The sequence below is a fragment of the Chelmon rostratus genome, chromosome 6, assembly GCF_017976325.1.
Source record: "Chelmon rostratus isolate fCheRos1 chromosome 6, fCheRos1.pri, whole genome shotgun sequence".
Taxonomy (NCBI): Eukaryota; Metazoa; Chordata; class Actinopteri; order Chaetodontiformes; family Chaetodontidae; genus Chelmon; species Chelmon rostratus.
The window spans coordinates 230,495-256,282 of record NC_055663.1 but is presented as its reverse complement, the minus strand read 5'-3'; the positions used below and the strand labels follow the sequence as shown (position 1 = coordinate 256,282).

The window sequence follows — 25,788 nt, the reverse complement described above, 5'->3', positions numbered from 1 at the left end:
TGCTTTGTTAGCCTTAGTGACCTACAGTGTGCGGGAAACATATAGCCCAGTGGGTGTCTGCCTACCTTTGTCTCGCGCCCTCTCCTGCCCTCCTCTCTGTCACACACGTGTGCGCGCATGCACGCACGTGAGCACCTGCCTAAAAGCCGCGTCAGAAAGAAGCGGAATCACACACACGGGGAGCGGTCAGTGCGGCGGGTGTAAGAGGCGTTGTGCTGTGGGACAGGCCGGTGGGGGCTCAGCGGCTCTCAGCCGCACGTGTCACCGGGTCACAGCCGACACACTGACAGCTGGGCATGTCGCGCGCGGCCGAATCGTCGCCTTATTGATTTATTTCACCATGAGCTCGCCGAACAAATCACTAGACAAAAGGTTGGTGCCATATCCTCCTGTACGTTTGTGGACAATAAATGAACTTATCGTAGCTCAGTTTTTAGACATGATATTTTTTGCCTTAATCTTTATTTATGACGGTGTAATATAAAATAGTCTAATATATGTTTACTCTTCGTCAGGTAACTTTACAGAAGATGCTTATCTTCTTGTGATTAGCTTAGGCCTGCATGTTTACTGAAGAACCAATCAGCGCCGGAAACGAACTAACTCCACACCTGTACAAAGCAGGCAGGTGACGGTGTGTTTAGTTTAAGACAGGCTCGCCCAGAAGGTGTCAGTGTGGTTTATGCAAAAGGCTGCGCCAATGGAAGATCCTGATCCTACAGCTGTGACTGTCTATAAGAGAAAACAGCTCACTAATTCATGTCATCTAAACATTGTGTTTTTGCCTGGCGGCTCAGCCAAGGTCGAGTCCAGCAAGGGCAACATTAGCTGCTTTGTACAACAGATTTATTTTTGAACCCTGAAGCACGGGCATCATTAAAGAATAGTTTCCATGCATGTGCAGTGTGCCTTCTGTGCAGTCACACTAAACTGAGATTTTTCCTTTGGACAGAAACGGCTCCAAAAATAAGTTGGACAAGCTGGTAAAGGGGAGAAAAGGCACCTTTCCACTGCTGATCAAGGTAGGGGGGTAGCTGTTCAGTCCTGATGAATCATGTGTCAGTATTGATATGTTTACTGAGTCTTTGACTGCCGTGTTTTTTTCTTCTTGTCAGCCCGACCACTTCGGTATATCACTCTAAATTATAGTGGTGGCCATGTTTTTGTGTGCCTCTAAGCAACCCTACACCCGGTGTTGATCTGCAGGCCATTAAATAAATGTTATTTGGGTGAGTTTGTGCACTCAGCAGAAGTGATTTATTAGGGAACATACTCTGCCTGCACATCTGAGAGAGGTGCCCTTTTCTTTTTTTGCAACCAAGCCCAACCCTGAGCATTATGAGGCCATGTGCTAGCACAAATAAAGAGATGTTCTGTTAATCTGAGGTGCTCTGTTCTGACACCACCTGGGTTAACCCTGTCATCTCCCCTTCCTGGAAAGTTCCACAGTTTTCAGCTCTGCCCTACAAGGATCTGTTCATGCAGCAGTGGTGTGATTCACCCCCTCCCTTCCTAGGTGGAGGGATTAGAGTGTTTGAAAGCCCCTCAGACCTCACTCACTCAGCTCCTATAGGACCCTTATTGTTGATTAAACTTTTAATACAGTTTGGACCTCTTTTCCACGAGGGTGGACAAACCAGTGGAACAGGACTGACTGAATCCCTTTGATGTGAAACATTGTGAAGGACTCTGCTGCCCGTCTCACTCCCGGGCTCAGGGTTTATTCAGGCCATGTTTATAACAGAGACGGTTTGATGAAGAAATAGATGAATAGGGAGAAAACACAATGCAGTTTTGAATATGGGACATGAGGGACATCAGATTCACATAATAGAAATGAATGAATGGCTCCCTTTTGTATGTGCAGGTGTGTGTGTGTTTTAATAGCCAACAGAAGAGGAAATCATGGCCATTGTCAGTAAATAGAATCCAAACCAAGCTCCGACTTTATTGTTATGTCTTCCATGTAGAGTATTGCATACTGCAGGGTGTGTTGTCCCAACTCTTTAATTTTTAATCCCATCACTGTCCCTTTTTTTTTTTTGCTTTGACCTCAGCACTTTAAAAAATACCCCTCACGCAGTTATTCTTATTGATGAACAGTGGCACTGCCAACAGGTTGTTGAGCCAAAAAACAGTCAAGATAAGACCACTGAAAATCTTTAAACATCAGTGAGAAACTGGGAAGGGCAAAATCTGAGGCATCGTTTGAAGCTGTTAGGGTTTATACTGTGAGTGGACTCAGAGTGTCAGTTCAAAAGATTTTCCCTTTTTCTAAGTTGGGATATGAGTTGAGAGCATGTGCGTCATTGCAAAATACAGACGCAAGCAGCTGCTCTAAGCAGATGCACCATACCCCCTGAAGATGTGAAATGCCTTGAGACCGTAGCACGCTTGGTGTTTTCATGTTTGCAGCTTTAACATGATATGACTCACTGCTGAAGTCCACCTTCAACATTTAAGTCTTCTTTTTATATCAGACAGTGCTGCCAGATCCTTCCAGTGAAACTGTACATTATGCTGCACCACTACTGCAAGACTAATCTCGAAGCTTTGTGCCAAAGTATTAATAGTGCAGCATATCTGCAGCACTGATGTGTTGGAGCCTCTATGCAGGATTAAACTCGCTGTCCAGGGATTTTAGTATATTTTAATTTCACTGTTCTTGAAAATTTTTAACTAGTATCAAACTGGCAGGAAACAGGCTCACAACTGGGGCTGCAACTATTTTGATATCGATTCATCTGCCCGTTATTTTCTCAGTTAATCTATGAATAGCTCCAGAACACAAGATGATGTCTTCAACAGTCCAAAACCAAAATATATTCAGTTTACAATGCTATAAAACAGAGGGAAAACAGCTAACAGATGCTAGCATTTGAATATACAATGGTTTTAATGATTAATTGATCAATCAGTCAATCAATGCCAATGATTCTGCACCCCCTATATAAAAACAATGTCTCTACCTATTATTTTATGTGCACTTCATGACCTACATTAGGGTATTGTTTATCAGGGCATACTCATGCACCTGGCCTTGCCTTCATCACCACAGACTGTAGAATAGGGAGTGTGCCTCCCCATTATTCTGATGAACCCTGCCCCTGATAGGGTTTCTCATCACAGCTTTGTCCCTTGTTGACACCAGACCCCCCGAATTAAAGCCGGTCATTTCGAGAGAGAGAGCTCACTTCTGCTGAATGACACACTGATATCAGTGTCTCTGAGCAAAGGGTTCACGCTGACACTATACTTGTGTGCATCAGTGGCTATGTATAAATGATATTATGAGCATTATAAGCTTGCTTGCGATCCCTTCTAATTACCACTTTGCTTATTTCCTTCTGCGTGTGTGTGCGGTCATGTGTGCAATATAAGTTGTGTCCACGCTTGCAAGCATTCATGTATGCAAACAGAAAGGCCTCTGGCTTGTTGCCAGGGCCATCACATGGCTCATGCTTCTCAGCATGTGAATCTCACTGCTTCCGTTTGCACCATAATAGAGCCAGGCATAGCAGCATCCTCTCTGCTGTGGATGACTGTTATCCCTCCCACTGGTCCAGAGCAGTGTTCAGCTTTTTATATACTGCAAAGGCTGAACCTGCTTGCGTTGCCACGTCACAACTGAAGGCTTTCATGTTGTGGTGTTACTCCAGGGAGAACAGCTGGACCGAGACAGTCCCCAAGTCTGATAAACATTAATTGGATTTACAAAGAATTCTGGGTAAACAGCCACCCAGGGAGTTTCTGTTAATGAGTGCCTGGAATGGTTGCATGAAGTGTCTGTTTTCCTTTAACAGTGAGTCATGCAATACAGAGCAGCTAAACAGGGTATGCCAACGTCCTCCCCCATCGCACCCTCTCCTTCCATTTCCATAGTCAGGAGCATTGTTGTGTAATAATGTGTGAGGTCTTATCTAAAATATTGTTATATAAGAGGATCGGGTTGTTGTTGCCTTCTCACGCTCCCCAATTCCCTCATGGATGAAAATATAACATAACACAAGATTTTATGGCTCTTTTTTGTCTTGGAGTCTTCTACATGTAATAAGTTATTATATTGGAAATGTGAGACATAAATAAATACAAATGTAAAAGAAAAAGTAGAAAATCAGCAAGCCTTTGCAGCTTTTCACTTTTTGGTTTAAAATATGCTTTAATGTTGTGAAAGTTATTCAATAATTATCATGAAATTACTTTTCTTCTTCAGTCATGAAGACTGATAATCATGTTACATAATTATGATCACAATAATCAGGATTAACCTGTCAGTCATTCCTCTGTTGGTCTCACAGGTAGACCGTATTAGTATATACCTGTAGCATCTGCCAGTCCAGTAGATTACACCTGAGCCTTAGATAATAAAGCCATTAGAATCTAAGACGGGATCTCCTTTACAGACTCAATCTGTTCACTGTGTTTTGACCACAATGTGTGGAACAGTAGAGCCGCTTGTATTTGGCACCCAAAGACAACAAGCGTTCCAGCCCTCATTGTCCACAACTGCTACACGTGTCATCAGATTAAATCCTGCAATTTGCACTAATTGTTACAATTTGAAGGCAGTGCATTGTCTGTGTCAATCTAGATCGGACATGGGGTCTTTTGTATCCAGGTGGCGACAAAAGCGGATCACCTAGCGAGGTTGTTGTGGAAGGTGACAGGAGCGTTACTGCTTATGGGGTCAAAAGAAGGGCTGACAACTCTCATCTTACCTGGGTGACAAAGCTCACCTCTGTCCGTCACTTCTGTGGGACCAAGGAGATGGGAAAAAGGTTGCTGGGGTGGAGTAAGACATAACTTATATGGTTTTGCAATGGCAGGAAAGGGGGGCGGGGGTTCAAAATGGAAAACGAGATGTGGTGGTTTCCACTGTGTTGCCTAGAGATTTTGGTTCATTGGGAGAAACATCAGAGCCATGTGAGGACAAGGTGTGTGGTCCAGAGCTGCCAGAAATGCCAGGCCATCATCACTCACACAGCTCTGGCTGCAGGAGCACCTCTACTCCATTCTCAGGCTCTCAGCCCTGGCAGGGCAGAGTCTGGGGCATTCAGGTCAACACCTGCACTGCACATGATAGGGGCTAAAGCCTGTGGTGTTTTCAGAATATTTACCACCTAAACCTGTGACACACACATTTTGATCATGAAGATCAACTTACAGGCTGAAGAAATCTCATACACACGCATGCACCGGTGCAAATTTTTACGTCACACCTTTCTCAACTCTCTTGCAAGTGGGCCAGTTATTTCATCCAATAGGCTTTATTGAATGATCTGTGACGTCGCGTGGGGCGAGCACAGCAGAGCCAGACATAGGGCCCTGGGTCAGGTCTCGTTCCAGGGATGGGAAGCAGCACATCTTAGATGAAAGAATGATTAATGAGGTAAGAATGAATGAATATGTTGCTCTGAAAAGTATAGACCAGGGTGTTTGTAGACGCTGTATTGGGAGCAGCTTCCTACCTCTTAACCTGTTTGAGTGTTGATGGGGGGGGTCCACGCATTTTTCATGGTCAGACTTTGATGACAGTAAGAATTTCATGTCTTCTCGTGCCAAATCTTTAGACTCCTGTGTTTCTTTACTGAAGAGTTTTGGAAAGTAAGGACTTTTCTTAAGATAACAGCCACCCTACCCGTCATGAACACCACGCCTCACCTGCATTTTCTAATAGCTGACTGCAATGCCAGGATCAAACATGCAGAAAGTGCTGCCTTTGTACTGAAAAAATCTTTTTGAGGCAATTGTTTTGCAAAAAGAAAACAAAAACATTTCTGCATGGTTAGAATGCACAAGTTAAAAATGTGGGTGAAGAGATGGTGAGATAGCAAATGGTAGGAATAGAGTTTCCTGAGTTCTGACTGCTTTAACCACGGGACTATGACTGTCTGTGAAAGAGATTTGTTTTTGGTGATACCGCACTAGATGACAAGAAAATATGAGGACTCCATCAAGTCGTTTTGGCATTGGGGCACCGGATTAGTTAAGAGGTCTGTATTTTATACTAGACTCAACAGTGAGGGATTAATTTTTCAGACACAGGGTTGTGGAAATGGGAAAAGGTTATTGTTTATTCCACCACCATGGTCCAATCATGTGCTAAACAAGGCCAGGGAACCTGACCTGTGGCCCAATTCTGCCATTTTTTGTGACAGTTTGAGTCTCTGTCTGACAGAGAAGACAGACAGGAAGCTCGTGCGTGTCTGTTTGCGGTTATTACAGTACATGAAATGATGTGTCCTGTATTATGGAGCATGAGAGGATTATGTCTACTTTGTGTATGTAGGTGGTCTCGACGGGCTGGCACAGTTGACAGAAATATGAAGCAGTAGGTCACCTCCATCAATCGGCCCATACAAACACACACACAAATATACAAACGTGGTTATAAATTATGGGGAAATGTATCTGCTGTAGGTCAGTTTACGTGACAGAAGCACAAACATTAAAATGATAAAGACAATAATTCAGTGTTATTTGTTGACTTTCAGCAGAATTAGATTGTGAAAATTGTTCATTAATTATTATTAATGTTATTGTATCACAAATATCAGTTGTCCAAATGAATGATTCCATGCAAGCAGTGATTAAAAACAGTTACTGAAGTTTTTGTTTTACTTACACGAAGACTTTATTGTAATTTTGCTTACATTTTCCATACTGAGATACAGTTTATACTGAGGTCAGTGTTGGGAGTAATGAAAACAATGTAACGTGTTACAAAGTAATGCCAAAAGTTGTGTAATTACAGCAACAGTAGCTGAAAGGTAGTTATTTTTTCAAATGAAATAACACAAATTATCCAACTACTGACATTAACTGAGCTCATTACTTGTGGTTTGTGGCATGTGAGCTTGCTTTTCACCACAGTGATTGTAATATTTCTAATATAAACTGAAGAACTTGCTGTCATCAAATGGTGTGGCTGTTCTTCGACCAGATCATACTGTCTAACCAAGACAATGCAAGATAGCTTGCAGGTAGGAGCGCTAGTCATTGCTAATGAGATTCATCAGTGTTGGACAAATATACTTATGATATAATGATAATGTTCAGGGCTGCAGCCACATATTGTTTAGTTATTGGTGGAGTGAGTAACCATATTTAATTTGCAGTTGTTGTATTTTTGTAAAAGCTTGCCATCATCCTCTGCTCTAACACAGTAGCTACATGTACAGATCACTGATAGCCAGCGTGTGTTGGCCCTATTTATGTTACAGCAGTACAGAATGTTCCTGACTGAAGCTACACAGTGAACATATAGTTCAAAGAAGGTCTCTGACTGATGCATTAGACCATTTAGATACTGGCTCGCGTAACAGTTGTTGATCACAAGATAAATTAAGGAGCTTATTTTTTTGTCGCACCCTTTTCACCACAGTGGAGTGAGCCTCTTCACTTGGCTAATGAGACTGGACCTGACCTGAGATCCCCTTAATTTTCAGATATGTCCACATCTACAATCACACAGATTTGCTCAAACAAAGAAACACACACACACACACACACAACCACAACCACAACCACTCAGTCATTTTAATACAGAATGAGGATAATCAGGAAAGCATTCAGAATTTGACCTGATGGTAATTACTTCACAATAATAGCAGGTTATTGACTGTTCTTCTAATACACTGTGTGCTGGTTGTTCATCAGCTCTGATTGTTACAGTACTTGTAGCAGTCGATCAAATATGAACCCCCCGTGGGATCGAAACCCCCCACCATTCAGACAAGAACCTATTTATAGCAATGGTTTCAGTTTTGGAAAGAATAGCCATTTCCACAGTTGGTTAAACAGACAGAGAACTGACCTCGACCATGACTTCATGTCATATGTGATTAAAGGGAAGTGTTCCTTTAAGTCCACTGAGTTTCCATTCCTAGATAGCTGGATGAAAGGCTGAGGGCACATCTCCACAAACACTTTGTCAATCTGCAAGTCTTTGCTGACCAATTTATGTTGCCAAGTGCCATTAACATGTCTCCTGTAAGTCACAATTGAGCCTATAATTGCCCATATGTCTGAGTGTGTCTAAGTGCATGCGCTTGTGTCAACTTGTGAACTTGACCCATATCTCACATGGTGACATGCTGTCACTGAGAAGCCTGCTGCGGGTCTAAAACTGTAGATGCTGCAGTCCACCTGCCAGCCGGGTCAAACTGCCCACACACCTCTCTGCCAAGTGAAAGACGACTGTCAATGTCTGTTTTGGCTGGCAACTAACCTCGCTTCAGTTTGCTTCGTCTGGCACCTGGCAGCGATTAGCCAGCGGCCAACAGAATGTAAGGCACTGTGTTATGGCCCTCTTAGAGTAATTTGGCCCCGCTTTGACTGAGTCTCATCTGGTGTGGTGTAACCTGTCCAACCACCTGCTGTTCATTCTATCCAGATCTGGCCTGAATGTTCAAAGACATGGGGAAGTTGTGGCCCTGAGAGGCCGGCAGCTTAATTCTGTTATAGCTGGGATTAGAGGCATAGGTTGAATATTGTAAATGCAAAACCCAAAGCTGTGTAGGAAGAAAAGAGATTCAGCAGCTACCCCTCTGTGGCATATAAGCATCAAGACTGACTGACAGGGCAGTAATGAAATACAGTAGCCTTGTGCTTCATGCTACAGAAATAGCACATGTTTCCTGTCACCAAAACGGGGTGATTTACAGATTTTATTTTTGGTAGGGGGGCAGAGCTCATGTGAGCAAATATACTTGTAGTCGCTAGGAGAACGTGTCCTTTGGTATGCAAACATCTAAAATGAAATGCTGCATTGTAACCTACCCAATGACTCCAGGTTAACTAGAGAGTTGGTACTTTATACTCTTTTAGTCCCCTCAAGTATATAATTTAATCGGTGAATAAAGAGGTAGAGAGAGGTAATTACGACACTTACTCCCCTATGTCTACCTGCAGTATAAAGCTCATTCTCAGCCTCTGTGTCCTGCTGAGGACTCTGCAGTTCCCTGCTGCTGTGTGCAGCAGGCAGGAGGCCAGCGACAGCAGGAGTGTGGTGGGATAAGCTTTCACCCACGCACTATTTGTCAGTAAGACTGTAGCAGTCCCATAGGGGGTTGTGGCAGCAGCAGAGCAGGTGGAGAACGGTAAAGAAATGGGGGTGGAGGTCGGGGGGTGACGCCACCGTCTTTGTCTCCAAGATACAAAGGCAAGTGAGAAGGCAGAGGAAAGTTGCAGGTGTCTGTTGAAGCCCATGGGAGGCCCATTAGAGTTGCACCACCTTCCTGTCTGACTTCCTCAGCCCCATGAAGAGCCCACCCGGGAGGATCATGGGATCTGTATCTACAGTACCCCTCTCTCTCTTTCTCTAGTGCCACAGTCCCCCCACCATCACCCATCTCCCGACATGCACTCCCAGAGGCCTGTTTCACAGGAAGCCAAGTGCCAGGACCCTGCTGCTGTGTCTCCGGCTCAGGATGGGTCCCTTGTTGAGTCCCATCCATACGTCACTGGCAGTGGCAAAAACAGAGAGCACTCCCTCACCGATTATAGCAACAGCACAAAGCAACAGCATCCTCTCACTGTGTATGTGCAGCCTGCCTCTCTACACTGTCTGCATCCCGGAGCACAGAAAAATAGTTTAGATGAACCTGATGTGAAAGAAGGCAAAAGGTATGTTTTAATGTCCAGAGTGTAGGAAAGAGTCATGACAAACCACAGGAAGGTCTGCATTAAGAAGTCATTCATATTTTCAGGATTTGTACACGTTGAAAGAAGACAAAGGAAAGTCAACGTAACTGAACTTCATTGCATCAAAGCTCTGTCAACTTCAAGAAGAATTCTATTTTGGCAAATGGACTCAAGGAGCAGCATCCTGACTCACAGTCTCTAAACTAAAAGCAGCAGTAAGCACAGGTCGGGCATCATCATCGTCATCGTCCTTCAGTTTGCTTCTGAGGCTGTCTTATCTGATCTCTGACCAGCTGAGTAACTACCTCCCCCCCTGAATGGAGAGGGCATGTGGAGGCTGAGGTGGGCTTCATGGTGTGGTCGTGGCAGCATGGGGGAGATGTGCTATGTGGGAAGACGGGACCTCACCCGCCTGCTGTGGTTTTAGCCTCCTCCAGGGCTGCTGCTGGGGCAGGAACAGGAGGGTCCAACCTGAGGTATGTTTGGAGGCAACAGAGGCAAGACAAGACGCCACACAACTGTTTGTTCTATCTGCATGTCCACACTCACACTCTTTCTTTCTCCCTCCGGTGCTTTTTATTACCTGCTCAGAGCACTTTAGTCTCTGTTTTTTGCTGGCAGCAAAGTCCTCCCTGTGTTCACATCCATACATAGACTGTGACGCTTTGTTTCATTAATCTTTGGTTGTCATGGTGAGCTATGTATACTGTATCTGCATTGTTTTGCTCCAGTTGCTCCTCATCGCCAATGCGTTATCACCTGGGTGACAAAATGGATACAGCACAGTGACTCTCCCAGGTGAACGGTGGCAAGGTTAACTGTGGCTGATTGCTTGCAGTGTGATTTTGTAGTATTTCAAGATACTGTATAAGAGCTCATAGCTAGAGCATCACTGACGCTTTTCATTTTCTCTGCGTGCCTCAGTGTTAAGGGAATATCTTGTCAGTTTAGAAACATACACATAATTGTTTTCGTGCTGAGAGTTAGATGAAAGAGTTGACACGCCTCTCATATCTGTTAGCAAAATATGAAGCGACAGCTGCAGCAGCCATTTAGCTTAGCTTAACTCAGCTCTGTCAAAATGTAAAAACCCTAACTGGCATCATGAGTTTGCCAGGACACTAGCGGAGACTCCAAGAAATTACTGAGCCCAACCAAGAAATACACTTTTACACTTCAGTCTGTGTGCAAACTAATAAACAAGATATTTTGAGTCACGTTACTTGTAAGTGGGTTCTGTTGACACTTGACAGAGACAGGCCATTTTCCCCTGTTTCCAGTCTTTATGCTAAGCTAAGCTAAGATAGCTTCATATTTAGCATACAGACATGATAGCGGTATTAATCTAACTTTTGGCAAGCACGCGAATAACTGCAATTCCCAAAATGTCCAACATCTTTTTCATAACTACATATTTCTGCAGTTTTATGATAATTTCATTTATGGTATTCACAATCTTATTCTCTGTTTTCCTTTGGTGCAGCAGTGATAAAATGAGATGCAAAGTAATGTGGGATTTTGTCTAAAGTGGCAACAACTACACAGCCCGGTCTGTGCTCTGGTTGTAATCTACTTTGTCTAAAATGAAAGGCTTCTGCTGCAGACCTTCTCGTTATTATCAGGCCACATTTAAAAGAGCCTCTCTCCTCTGAGAGTGTCCCCTGTCTCCCTCTTGTTCCTTCTCTTTCCTCATTCACCTGAAGGGCCACTCCACCAGCAGGGGACAAACACATTCTGTGGCTCAGCATAAATACTGAAACCATGCTTGTTAGCAGCACCTGGGTGCAGTGATTTAACTTCATGATTATGTGCTGTTTATAATGTATGATTCTCCTGAAATGCAACAACAAATTTGGGAATACGGAAACAGATTAGGAGGGGAGAGTGCAAGGACATAATGAGGAGGGCAAGAGCAGCTTCCTCGAAAGTTCATCTCATCTCATCCTGTCCCAAGTCTGAGAGTGATTACTGAAGTGGCCACCACTGTTGCATAACAGCTGTCATCTAATCATATTCACCTCCAGTGCTCATTCTGGGCTCTTCATCACATGGAGCGACTGGGGTTTGTCATTACTAAACAAATCGTGACACGGTCTTAATGCTGTAATGTGTGGTCTTTTGTTACAAGATGTTATCTCACACATCACTGTGGGGAAACCTTGTGACGCTTGACATGATTGAACTGATGTTTGAGGACATTTTGCTGCCCGCTGGGTTGAGAAAAATCCTTTGGCTGTGTGAAGTCTGTCAATGTCGTTGCATGACTCAAGAAAATGGAGTGGTCACTTTAGAAAAAATAGCCATTTTTTCTTTTTTCTGCCAATTAAAAGTTCGTTTCCCACAGGTTGAGGGTATATTTGCAGTGACACAGGCCTATGTGCTGACAAGAGAAACTGCCTTCTCTTTCTTTCTTTCGTCTGCTTTTACATTATTATTATTATTATTGTTATTATTATTATTATTATTATTAGGGGTTCTGGAGAGTTCCAGCAAAATTAGATTTCATTATTAGGGGTAGGGGGAGGAGCCCCTGGTCCAAACAGTAGCTGACTGAACTGAATAGAGCTTGTCAGGAATTCCATTTAAAGCTATTTGTCTGTTTTTTAAACTTTTAAATCTGTTCATCTGGTGATGTAGTGAATTTGTTTCAAATGCATCCAAACTTAAACACTGTCTTCGATGTTTTCTTGAGTATTCCGTCCTATATTCTGTCTTTCTCTTGATGTACAGCTCATTCCAGCGTTAAAACACTTGCAATAGGCGATGATTCGCTGGAAACAAGTGAAATTGTCTCTTTTTTTCACTTGACGTTAGAAAGATGAGACTTCCAGAGAGACGGCACGTTTGGACAGTGGAGAGCATCTCTGGAGCGCGCAGGCTACATAACAGACCCTGTAAACTGAGAGTGCGGCCACGACTTGCGTGCGTCGGTGTAGCTACAGCGTCGGTGTTGGAGAGCGCATCAGTCACACAGCGTGGTGTAGGTGGACGACGGCAAACGGATAAAAACATCTATATCGGGACAGCCCCAGCTGCCAGCCGCGGAAACCTGAGCAGGTGGCCCCTTCAGTGTCTTAGCAGTACGCGTCAGGGCGCAGAGACCCTCAACAGCTTGCCTCGCTCGCTAATCTCTCTGACGACAGCGCATTTACCTCGTGCGCGTAAGAGCAGGAGTACGGCAGGCTGGGCTCGGTGGATCTGATCAGTCATCAGCCTTGTACTCACCAGTGTTGATTCATTTCTACTCACGAACTTGGAAAGCGCGTCTTGGCTTCGAGGCTGGACTGACAAGAGTTGGATACAATGACTCTTTGTTGGATTTTATAATCTTTCCTCTGTGTTTGGACTGTCCAGCTGTTGAGACTGACACTCATAACACAGCATGTTGCCCGAAATAAATAACAAGGTGAGCACTTTGATTCTTTAGCCAGTTGGTTGGTTGATGGTAAAATAGCTACTTCTTGTGCGTGTCTGTGGTTTGATTTAAAAACAATTGACGGTCAAACAGAGTGTCACTATGATTTTCTAATAATGGCTGGTCGTCTAATCAATGACAGCATTTTATGTTGTCATTGCCACACTTTATCTCCCATAGTGTCACTTTAATATTCCTCTGTTGTCAACTTACAGATATCCTATATTTGCTTTTCCATGGAATAGGAATTTCTTTTGCCCAGATACAGGGCTTCATTCCAGGCTAGTTCCATTTTGGGCGAAACCCTCTATAGGTATGATTTTACAGTGATAAACTAAAATAAAAACCATTTACTGTACATGCTCCGTTTTCTTTGTTGATCCATGGCAGGAATGAGAACATATTCTCGCTTTTCCTCCGCAAGTTATCCCACTTTGAATGCTCATTTTTTCAGTCCACCCCCTTTCTCCTGACCACATGCCAAGTTCTGATGAAAAATCTGATCCATTTCTATTTCAGTCGTTGTTTAGCCTACTTATTTCAGTGTTTGTTGTGCTGACAGATTCTGTAAGTCTATATGTGTTCTGGTGTATTCTTCTCACCTTATATGGAAGCTGATATAAATTTAACCCTTGCTGTTTTTGGATCATAAAAGCATTTTGTCTGGCTTAGTCACAGAAATTAGAAGTACAGTTTCTTTGACAAACTAATTGCGCTAACAACGAACAGTCATTTCAGTCACATGGACCACCTCTCTGTGGTCCCATTTGATGCTAACAAGAAGCATCAATGGAAATGACAGGGCCGTGTGGATATCCATTGAAAAATGCGAGTCTGACAGCTGATAGTGTGGGTGAGCACAGTTTTACAGTTTGTTGATGTTTAGCCTCAGTTACTGCTGGTTTTATCGCTTTGCTGACCCTCTGACCAACTGACCCTCGAGGATTGACCTTTATTGAGCCAAAGCTGCTGTCACACACCTGCTGGGATGGTCAGACAAAAACCTCCAGCAAAAACTTCCAGTCACACAGATAGAGGGTCGGCATTGCTCTTGACTTGTTTTCTTGTCCTCACTCCTCCTTCATGTATTTATTTATGTATCTGTGTTTAAACTCATGGGCACATTAAGAACAAATGCCCGTTGTCGTGCTTGCTTCATTTGTACAAAGTGTAAATTTACTGACTGTATTAGATGTTGAGGTCTTATGTCATGCTCTTTCTTATGCAAGAGAAGATGCACACACACACACACACACACACACATATTTTTATATATGTGTGTGTGTGTGTGTGTGTGTGAGTACATGTATATATGCATATACATGAATACACGTATATACATATATAAATATAAAAAGCCCGCTCCAGCTGTTGGGGTTGGATCTCTATCTGTTTAATGCTTTAATAATAAAGGTGAGAAACAGAGAAACAGAGAAATGTGTGCATTAACATCATCATTATTGCTCAGTGCCACCTTGATTGTGAATATGTTATGTTCTGTATATACTTCAGATACAGACGACTCCTCATCACAGTGGAATAAAACGTCACAGATTTTTCATGGTGCTTGGGCACATGTCATGATGTCACTGGGTTTCCACAGGCTCAGAGCCCATTAGCCAGGCTTACAGCAGACCTTTGCAGGTGATGTTTTTTAGAAGCCAGCCTGCCTCATTGGCCTGCATGGCTCCTGCTGCCACACACTGTGCTCCTGAGATTGTAACATGACTACATCATTGGATCGCATCCTTCTTTGGCTACATGTTGTTTGTCTTACTGAAGGACTTCATCAGCTTTAATGAGAAGAGCAAACCCAGCGAGTGGTTGCACTCACTTCCTTTTATTCAGTGACCAGTAAGACTCAGAAGTTTGTAAAGCAGAGTTAAGAGGCGCGTTCAGTGGTTGATGAGTCAGTAAATAAAGTCGTGACACAGATCTGGCGTTGCTTTAGCTTCTCAGTCAGTAGTAAAGGTTAAGATTATTATTGGGAAGCTGTTTCCTATCCACCACCTGTGGACAACACCCAGGCCAGCCTGTCTCATCCTCCCCCCTGCCTCCTTCCTGACTGCCAGGCTGGCAGAGTGAGTTTAGCAGTACAATATCCCCATATGAGGCTAAGCTTTATTTCACCCATATGGTGTCGCCCGACACAGTTGCACGCTCTTCCCCTGATTAATAAGGCACGTGTACAATGGCTTACAAAGCATGCAGAATCATCCCAAATGGGTCTGTTTGTTTTTGTTTTTTAAATAATATCCAGAACTCACTTTTTTTTTGTAACGCTCATTGCTTCTCTAACACACTGAGGCAGGTGGATCTCCAGTGTGCACAGGCTTGGAGACACGTGTACATCCACTGCCAGACACAGAGATGTGTACATGTGCATACACCTGCACAAACCAGCAGGTACAGTGAGACTACTAGGTCGTTGTTGCTGGCTTTTTTGCTAAGTATCTATTTTAGGATCATAGCACATTATTTCTGCCAGTCTGGCTCAGGCAGCCCCACAGGCTGTGTGTTTCTGAAGAGACTAGAGAATTAGCATGAACACAAGAAGCTATTTCATTGTTATTTAGAACAGTGGCTTTAATGTCTTTTGGTGTGAAATTATTCCTAAATCTGACTTTGGAGATGATGTTGTTATGCATTGTGCTGTATGAAAAATCATTGCAGAGGAGAAATATGGTTACAGACAGAAATAGGAAAAAGTGTGTATGTGACTGCAGATTTTTTTTTCTCATCTTGTGGTGTATTTTATGAATTGCTCTCATTCCTCCCACAGACATCACGACCGGAGGCCTTCCCTCACCCTCACAGACTCCCAGCAGAAGGCAACCGCCTTGGAACAAACCGGCCCTGCTCACAGGTCAGCACTTCCCCTCCACAAGATGCTGTAGCAGCTGACCAGTACTCAGGACATGTGACAACAGAGCCATCTTTGCTTTCGTGTTTAAATTACTGGAGGTGTACTTGAATTATTTAAAAGCACAGCTCAAAAGAAAATATCCCTAATTTTTTCCCTTCACAATTCAGGTCATCTATATTGACATTTACTTACACAACAGATCTTACAAAAAATATGGATGTGACTGTACACATCTGTCTGCACATATAGTGCATCTTACTGAAGCAGCATGCCCTCCAGTCATGTACAGGCACATAACTGTGTTTACTTCCTCTGCCTGTTGTGGCAGGTGCCTGCAACTATATTTAGCCCTATCTCTATGCGTCATACCCAAGTTGGCAGATCCTGCAGCAGCTCTTAACACGTGAGATGAGAAATCTGAACTGTATAGATAGGAAAGCTTTTTTTCCTGGAGTGCTGATAATAATTAATACAAAAGAATGTATTATGTTGGTAAAACAGCGCATTGCTTAATGTTACATGATGTAGGGGCAGCTGTTTTGTGAGTGGAACTGCAGCTCTTAAATATATACAGTGAATCCCTCTTGACACATGTACGCTTCTGTAGGATGTGTCTTTTTGCGGAGAACTGGGCATAGGACAAAGGTCTAATTTTGCCCATCATCACCAGCCTGTCAAGGCTGTGACACATGTAATCATGCTCTCAGAGCAAGCAGGATGGCAGTCAGAAAAAAGCAGGGTGCTGCTCTTCAGCTCCCCCACAGAGCCACCACAGACGCGCTCTGTCAGGGCCCAGTCTCACAGGCTTTGTCCTTGTTTCACTCTCACCCTGATCAGTAATTCCAGCCGCTACCTGCTGGGGGTCCTGATCACCTGAGCCTCCACCAGCCAAATGCATGTGAAAGAGATGTAGACTGCTAGAAGAGAACACAAACCAAATCTGACGAGCTGCAGCCCGACACGAACACATACTCATGAAACTTGAACGAGGCTGTAACAAGCTTGTAGCTACAGCGTAAAAAGAATAATGCATTTAAACGTCACACTTACTGACCCACTCTCTGGATGTTTTTGTTGTCTGTTTACAGCTCAATATGTTATTCTGTTGCATTGAAACACTAAGTGATGTATTCCCTATAGGAAAAGATCTTAAAAGCCTTCTAGCTGTGGAAGTTAGCCAGTTTCTTTGTTGGTTTTCTGACTTCATCAAAGTCGAAGTCTTCTGCTTTAAATTTGAAGCTTTCTGAATAAAAAATCTGAATGAAAGATCTTGTCCTGTCTTTCTCCTCTAAAATCTGACACTGTTTTATTGTTGTCTTTGTTTAGTTTTTTCTCTTTGTGACATTGTTTCTGATTTCTTTATTGAAGGCAGTAAAATAAAAACAGTTCCTCTGATTTGCAGAAGTTTGGCCCTGGTGTAGGGACCTTGCCTCAGCTTGAGCCACCGGTGGTCCAGGTGGTGGTCAGCAATGCCAAAAACCAACAGCAGCAGTCGGACAACATCCTGCCCCAAATTGCCAACAAAGGGGGCCAAAACAACTATCAGAAACACCCGGTGAGGCTCTCTTGCGCTAGCAGCATGTGGTTTATAATAGCTAATTTTGTGTCTCATGATGTTTCTGATGGGAGGAAAAAGATTGGAGCATCTGTATTTTTCCAAAGGAGCTTATGTAACCTGAAACAGCAGAGTGGTTTCAGGGACAAGAAACATCATGAATGTCACACTGTAGTAGCTTTATCTTTTCTATGTGCGTAATAATAAGCAACTCTTTTTTTCTGTCTGTTCATTGCACAGGATGAGAGGCCAAAGCCCACCCAGCAGTTTGCCATGCGCTTTGGTGCAGCAATGGATAAAGTGTCAGTCACGCGAAACACCAAGATTTTCAGCAACAAGCTGGAGAAAGAGAAGTCCTATGAGGGACAAAGGTTACCCATGTCCCCCATCGGTATGTCTTTATGGAAACAAATATAATGCAGCGGAGATAGAACAGCACAGAGACATTATTTCACATATTTCATCTTTGGAGGGTGTTCCAACACAAACATGCAACTACATAACTCTAAAAATTGACTCTACTGATGCGATAAAAATAGCATGTACCACTGAAGTCAATTTCACAATCCTCTGCTCTTGGCAGAGGTATAATCAATACAAAGTGACTCACCCTGTCCTCCTCCCCTTACTTCCTGTTGCAGAGGCACTGAAGAACTTCCAGGAGCGGATGACAGAGTTTGAACAGGAGGAAATCATGGACTACGCAGAGATCTGGTTCATGGGTCTGGGCTCTCAGAAGATTGAGGGTTCCCAAGGCACCCCACAGAACTCTGGATATGATGACGAGCATGGCAGCTACATCAGGGTAATGTCTTAGATGGAGCATCTAAGGGCTATACAAGTACTTATTCTAGGATCCACCCCATGTTACCTCATGTAAGATGTTTTACATTATTGCTGACCATTTTAACAGCAGTATGTTCCAGCACCAACGGGTTTCAGTTCATCTCAGTATTGTATGAAATCAACTTGCAGAGACTATAAAAAATGTTTGAGATGGGTATTACAATGAAGTTGTGTTATTGTTATTGTGTGGTTAAACAGTTAGAAGCAGAGACTTTTGGGAAAATTCTTCCTTGTCACTTATGGGAAGTGCTTTTGAACTGTTGTTGCCTGCCAAAAAAGAGCACACAAGCATTAAGCAAACATCATGGAAAAGATGCATATCTTGTGCTGAAAGGATTGCAGTCAGCTTCTGTGGATGTTAACATTTCCCAGAAGCACTTGAATGCATCGATGAAACAGTTCAAGCTTGACAAAAAATAAAGGTGACTAAATGTCCTGTGATGAATTATTTCATCACAGTGAACATTTGTTATTAAGAGTTCATGTCAGCTCTATTTAAGTCCATCCACATGTGTTCTATTGTGTAGAGACATGAAACTGAAATAAATTCCAAAGTCAGAAGATAAGATGAAAATGTGAAGACACAATGTTAGGTCTTGTTTCACACACACTCTTAAACACACACATATGGATGCTTTCCAGCGACCTAAGCTGAACTGTACGTGACCAGATGCCTTCATATGACCTTAATCCAGCAGCAGCAGACATGAACCCACCAGTCTGCTGGCCTGACTTCATTGTTGAATTATGTTTACAATAAACTGAACTGAGGCTAAACTGTCTTGTATAAACCAGGTTACTGACAGGCGGCTGTGGCAACATGTAATGAATGAGCTGTTTAAGGCTGACTGACTGACCGTCCTGTAGACCTTTATATCTCTATTGAGACTCATCTCACTGTCACAGTCACAGCAAAGCCAGACGGTACAGCACCTGACAGCGCAGTCAGTACTGTAGCTGCTCTGCACACAGCAGATCAGTTCTGCAGCTCAGTAACTTTCAGTGTTGATTTATTCATGTGGTTCGTTTTGCTTTTAGCTATGGATGTTTTTATTTCAGTAAAAGCATACAGTATAGTATAGTAATAATAATATAATAATAGTGAAGTCTACTCACAGTCCTTCCTTCTGCTTTTCCAGGTGCTGCACGACCACATTGGCTACAGGTTTGAAGTGCTTGAAGTGATTGGGAAAGGCTCCTTTGGGCAGGTCCTGAAATGTCTGGACCACAAGAACAATGAACTTGTAGCCATTAAAATGATACGTAATAAGAAAAGGTACATGTGAACTGAAACAATTCACTCATTCATTTCATTTCATTTTATTTTATTTTTACTGATTCATCTTTGACTGAACCTTTCGTGGAAAAGATCTTTTCAAAATAATAATCTTGGATATTTTTTCAAAAATATACCCTGTCTTAGTCTTGCATTTTAATGACATTATACTTCACTAAACACTCCATAGAAAGAGTTATTTGTCACAGCAAGGAGTCAACTGGCATTCATTTGAGATCTGATACCCTGTTGTGAGGTTTTCCCACATGTCTGCACCGGCATCATTTTACATGTTAAGAGTCTGCCAAATTGTTGAGATCCTGATTTAGCACGATAGAAGTCGGCACCTCGTGGTGTTATCTTACCTGTCCTTCCTAAGGATCACAGTGGCAGTGTCTGCTCGAGCCCCATTGGTTAGATGCAGGAGCCATCGGATCTTACCACCACTTCAATAATGCAGAAAACAAAATGGGTGCAATCTGCCACAGCAGCAGCTCGGGAGAACTTTGCACTGTGTTTGCCGATCTTGTCTCTCCTGGGAGAGAAGACATTAAGGAATATCCAGGGATCTTAGGGACTGATGTGCTGGGAGAGACCTCTATCAGAGAACATTGACTGCAAAAATGTGCATTTATCATATGAAAAGTTTGCAAAGAGTCTTAATATTTCTCAGCAAAGCAATGTGAAAAAAAACTGTTTCCCACATCCAACCCACTACTCTGGTTATTTAATTGGTTTCAAATTAGTCTTAATATTCACAAGGTTTCAGTTGACTGTCCCTCAATATTAAATATGCCAACACCGCTCTAGCATGTGTGTATGTAATAGATGCTATGAGCCACATTAGCCAAAGAATGTGCTAACAATAAATTCAACAGGCTAACCAGCAAAATAAACAGGAAAGCAACATAACAATGGCAAAACTCGCAGGTTCTAAGTTTGAAGTGGGTATCCATTCTTGAGCTTCAGTTTTGAAGTGAATCCTGCTTTCTATTGGCCCCCAGTGCAGTCCAAAGTAAAGTGATCACACACTAAGCCTAGAGTTTTCCACTTGTTTTTGTTGTGGGGATGTTTCCATGAAGTTAATCCACAGGGTCTGCACCGATTGGTGGGAATAGAAGGAGACTTTTGTGTTGGTTCTTGCAACCTTCAACGGAGAAACTGACATGCGATGCTCATAATGTTACCTTCACATCTTCATGTTACCAGAGTTGGCGTTATAGTGAGGAAGATAGTACTTGCTGGGTGTAACTCCAGTTCTATGAGTATGTGCATAGCCCTCTGCATGTCGTTGTAGCCACAGTAAAACACATTATTTTTGATATGCTAAAATATTTGTCACAGTAGTGATGGTATTGCAAAATCCATGTCATGGGAGAATGTGACACCGGTGATGAAACCGGTATACCGCCCACCCCCACTATCTATTACTGTCAGAATTTAACACTCATAACTTGCATGCATACATTTATTTATTCTGGCTCTGCCATACCTGGAAATTCAGAAATAAATGATGTTGAAATCACGTCTTAACACCTCTTATAAATCTACAGGTTTCATCACCAGGCTCTGGTTGAGCTGAAGATTCTGGACGTGATAAAGAGGAAAGACAAAGACAACCTTCACAACGTCATCCACATGAAGGAGTACTTCTACTTCCGCAATCACCTTTGCATCTCCTTTGAGCTTCTCGGGTTAGTACACTCACTCGTACTCGAAGTTGGTCTTATAGAAAACTATGAAGACATGACTGAATAATTCATGTGTTAATCAAAAGTATTAAAGGTGAGCCACCTTTCCCCAGGTACATCAGCAGGGTTAGATTACTGTACTGTCGTCTAGGAAGGCTCTTCTCACTTGTCTCCATTCATTACTTCTAATACTATGAGACTGCAGTCAATCAGAAGTTAAGTGATCACCTGTGTACCTTAAGCCATCTGTGTTTTAGCGTGGATCGCCACTGATATCTATTTGAGGGGAGATAGTTTTGTGTATCACTCTGGCTGAATGACCTTTAGAGGACGTCTTGCACTGCCACCTTGTCTAACATTACTGTCACTGAATCCTTTAGTTAAGGCCTTGATTAGGGCCCTATCTCTTACTCCTCCTTGCTTCATGGTGTGAAGGCTCCAGTTACACAGTCTTAAGAAGTTTAAGCTTCAAATAAGTAGCAGGAAATAGCATGAGGACACGCTCTGAATGTGAGCACAATCATAGATTATTTCCAAATATGCACTTGGCAGTCAGCAAGTAATGTAAAGTGTAGGGTGACAGCAGACTTAGCAGTCTTCCTTTTTCAGAGAGTTTATTTGAGAAACATGAAGAAGCTCTTAATGCGGTTCATCAGTGAATTCATATTGAGCTCACTCTATTATGTATTCCCTAGCCTTGTATGGACAAAGTGCACAGGTAGAAACTAAAGACATTAAATTATTGTGAAGAAATAAAATGGCAAGAAAGGTTTTTTTTTAAGACAGCATTATGAACTATTTTGTTTCTTTTTTCAGGGTGAACTTGTACGAGCTCATCAAAAAAAACAACTTCCAGGGCTTTAGCCTTGCACTCATCCGTCGCTTCGCCCATGCTCTTCTCAGGTGCCTGCAGATGCTGCACAGGGAGAAGATTATCCACTGTGACCTCAAACCGGTACTGACTTTATAGTTTCTGTAATGCCTGGACTTATTCTGGGGATATAGACCATGAGACATGATTAAAATATCCTGATGCAGAGCACACCTTCGCACTGAATCTCTTTACAATTGTTCTGCAAGATTCCTGAGAGCTATCGTGGGGATCTTGCTCCATCTTGTGGACCAGTATAATATTACAGCACGTATGAATGTTTTTCTTCTCCATCTGCACAGGAGAACATCCTTCTGTCTCAGAGAGGGCCAGGGAACATCAAGGTGGTTGACTTTGGATCAAGCTGTTATGAACAACAAAGGGGTAAGAGCATGACACTCAGTTAAGAGGATATGCAACCGTTAGTTTTTTACCATTTCAGGACATTCAAAGGAATGGCGAGGCCTGGTCCAGAGAACATATGATTTATATCCCTAGCTGAAGCACTTTTTTTTTTCCATTAGTGTACACCTACATCCAGAGTCGCTTCTACCGCTCTCCAGAGGTCATCCTGGGTCACCCCTACAGCATGGCCATTGACATGTGGAGTCTGGGTTGCATCCTTGCTGAGCTCTACACAGGCTATCCCCTCTTCCCAGGAGAGAGCGAGGTGGAGCAGATATCTTGCATAATGGAGGTATGGCATGGAAGCAATTGTGTGTCCACAATTATTGTTTTAATTTCAATGCAAACAACTCCTCAGTGCATTAAGGTGTCCTGATATTTTGACTTACAGGTTCTTGGAATGCCTCCGAATGATTTTGTTCAGTCTGCATCGAGGAAGAGGTTGTTCTTTGGTGAGAATTTTCTTTTTTTGATGTCTTATCTCTGTGGATATTTTAAATGTTGTACAGCAAACAGTTTAGACTATAGGATTACTAAATGTTATCAGAGAATAAATGAATAACTAGGCTCATAATGTGTTTGATAATTGTGTGCAGACTCAAAAGGAAACCCCAGAAACATCACGAATAGCAAGGGGAAGAAGAGGAGACCCAACTCCAAGGAGCTGTCAGCTGCGTTGAAAACTAACGACACGTTGTTCTTGGACTTCATCAAACGCTGCCTCGTGTATGTTCCCTCTAAACATCTGGAAACATCTGCCTTGCATCCTAAATATGAAAACTGGGTGTGACTTTTACATTGAAGAATGCTTCAGGTTAAGTAAGGATCAAATAACAATCTGCACTTAGATTATTTTTCTGTGGTTTTCAGTTGGGATCCAACCAAGCGTATGACTCCTGATGAAGGGTTACAGCATGACTGGATCCTGGAGGGAAATTTCAACAAAGTCCGGCCAAGAACCAAGCCACCAGTGAAGAAGGCCTCCGACAGCAAGGCTGGTATGAGTACAGTCCATTTCATCATCCATACTCTATGCAATGTGCTAGGATTAGCTGATGACATAGCTGCATACCTACAGAGTCCTTTTCTGTTCACATTGAACTGACATTTAACGTCCTTTGTTTCCATGGTACAGCAGAGAAGGTCAGCTCAGAGAGCAGCACTGCTGACAAGCTGGCCCCTGCTGAGCGTCTGAGGCCCATCGGCGCCTCAGCAGAAGAGGAGGTGTATGAGAACGAGGACAAACTCTCCACAGATACCAAGCAGCAGGAGGGAGGTGGAGAGAGGCCCGTCCACATCATCATCAAGCCTCAGGAGAACGCGGGCCCAGAGAGGAACGACAGTCAGGAACCGCCTCACTGTTTGCCCCCTATCGTCTAACAGTCAAAAGGGACTGAGTTGTAGAAAATGGACATTTGAGGAAAAGTTGCATTTGCTCAGCCCACACACAAAGAAAATTAAAAGCTCCTTCATGCTATCATTTGCTACAGGCACTGCCATGTTCTAGCACAAAACAACATGTTAGGCGTCAGATCCAGAGAACAGAGTTTCAGGTTGGAAAGCAGCACAAGATTTCTGCTGACAGGTAGGAAACAAACCAATGCCACATGCCGGCGAACAAACTATTGATGTGTGGAGTGGATACTGATCATCAGCACGGCGGGACATCTTCTGTTAGTTGTTTAAAGTATACAGTCAGAGCAAACTATGTTTCTCTGACTGTATATAGAACTATGAGTTTGTATGACAGTGAGATCAATGGTTCAGTTGTACTTTTTTGTATAAAGAAGCTGGAGCAGTTGCAGGCAGACATTTTATTTGAATGTGTCACAATAGAGACGTCGCGCTGTCCGCCACTAAAGAATACACAAACTAAAAGCTGATCAGGTGGTCAGAAACATAAGTCATAGTACAGCATCAGCTTTTTGCTGCCACTGTCTCTGGTATTATTTATTGAACCTATCTTTGCTGTGCATTGAAATCTTTGATAGAAAGATTAGACTTCAAATGCTTTTACTTTTCTCAGTTTCTATGTTAAGCGTGTAACGTGTGAGTAGAAAATTGCTCAAATTTCTGTTTTGGCTGTTTTCTTTTTTTTTCTTTTAGACATTTTAGCGTTACTTTCATAATGGTAAGATCTATGAAGAATTGTTTGCAATAAAGGCTGAGCCAAAAACTTTTTTAAAAAATTCATGTTCAAGAAATAATTGTCTTGTACTTTTTAATGGTAGAATGCAGTTGATTACATATTGATTATCATTTCATTAATTTATTAGGGAATATGTTTGATCTTGTGTTTCATATTATGTTCAACAATTTAATTCACAGATCCTAAAATATGTATTTGTAATAGAATTTATTGTATATATTTCTGCTGTAATTTCCTATGTATGTGTAACAGAGTTTAGACAAGGTTTTACTTGTGTTGTTTCTGTAAGCAAACATTTTGTATGTCTGTGTTATTCAGAATATTTTTTATATTAGAAACAAAAGACAATCCTATTATTGATAGTTTGTGCCTTGCAGTATTAGAAATCTTGCACTTTACTATTGTGTGTGTACACCTGGATTAGACACTGTTGGATTCATACCTGTCACACAGACAAGGGTTCAAATTACCCTGCAAGGATCCCTTTTATTTGATAAAATGATGTCTCATCTAATATTACAGAACATAATGAAACGGTTCATTATTAACCATCTTTGTACAATTGTTAATCCTTTAGTCGAGATCCATTTGAAATTGAAGACAGACTCGTGCCCTCACTATCTATTAGCTAAGCAACCAGAGATCCAGAGAGGAGGGATTGTAGCTAAAATATGAAAAGCACAAAACAAAATAAATTTTTATGTCTTTTATGATGAAATAAAAAGTTGTTTCAAAGAGTACATGCTCTGATATTTTGTATTTTCTATCCTGTCTATGTTTCCATGACTCAACTTGAAATGATACTGAGGTATCGTTACGACACACAATATACTATTATGTAATAAGTTACAGTATGAACTTTTCACTTGTAGTTGTAAGATTCTGTTCTGAAATTAAAGTAAATTAATAACAGTAATTGCTAAATCTATTTTCACAGCCTGTTGCTAACTGCTACATACACTACTATTTAAAAGTTTGGGGTCACCCAAACAATTTTTTGTTTTCCATGAAAAGTCACACAGTTATTTACCACCATGAGTTGTAAAATGAATAGAAGATATAGTCAAGA

The 25,788-nt window shown here is 42.3% G+C and overlaps 1 protein-coding gene across 2 annotated transcripts; it reads left to right on the top strand.

Annotated features, from left to right (window-relative positions):
- Window positions 1–261: 261 nt before the first annotated feature.
- Window positions 262–25,359, top strand: dyrk4 (dual-specificity tyrosine-(Y)-phosphorylation regulated kinase 4). Of its 2 annotated transcripts, XM_041939123.1 has the most exons (15): window positions 262–372; window positions 953–1,022; window positions 15,843–15,926; window positions 17,329–17,481; window positions 17,722–17,872; window positions 18,123–18,286; window positions 19,467–19,603; window positions 21,157–21,297; window positions 22,111–22,249; window positions 22,468–22,549; window positions 22,690–22,862; window positions 22,962–23,022; window positions 23,167–23,296; window positions 23,441–23,568; window positions 23,706–25,359. In XM_041939123.1, exons 1-15 carry the CDS (start codon window positions 341–343, stop codon window positions 23,948–23,950), a joined length of 1,890 nt encoding a protein of 629 aa, XP_041795057.1. In that variant the 5' UTR covers window positions 262–340; the 3' UTR covers window positions 23,951–25,359. The 2 variants fall into 2 exon arrangements, with proteins under 2 accessions (XP_041795057.1, XP_041795058.1); XM_041939124.1 differs by lacking the exons at window positions 262–372; window positions 953–1,022 and adding an exon at window positions 12,942–13,051.
- The last annotated feature ends 429 nt before the right edge of the window (window positions 25,360–25,788 follow it).

Bases quoted from the DNA above. Each gene is read 5' to 3' on its own strand.
- dyrk4 (XM_041939123.1), top strand. From the start codon at position 341: ATGAGCTCGCCGAACAAATCACTAGACAAAAG. The intron at 1,023-15,842 runs GTAGGGGGGTAG...TTCCTCCCACAG, and splicing joins CCTTTCCACTGCTGATCAAG to ACATCACGACCGGAGGCCTT. The intron at 17,873-18,122 runs GTATGTCTTTAT...TTCCTGTTGCAG, and splicing joins GTTACCCATGTCCCCCATCG to AGGCACTGAAGAACTTCCAG.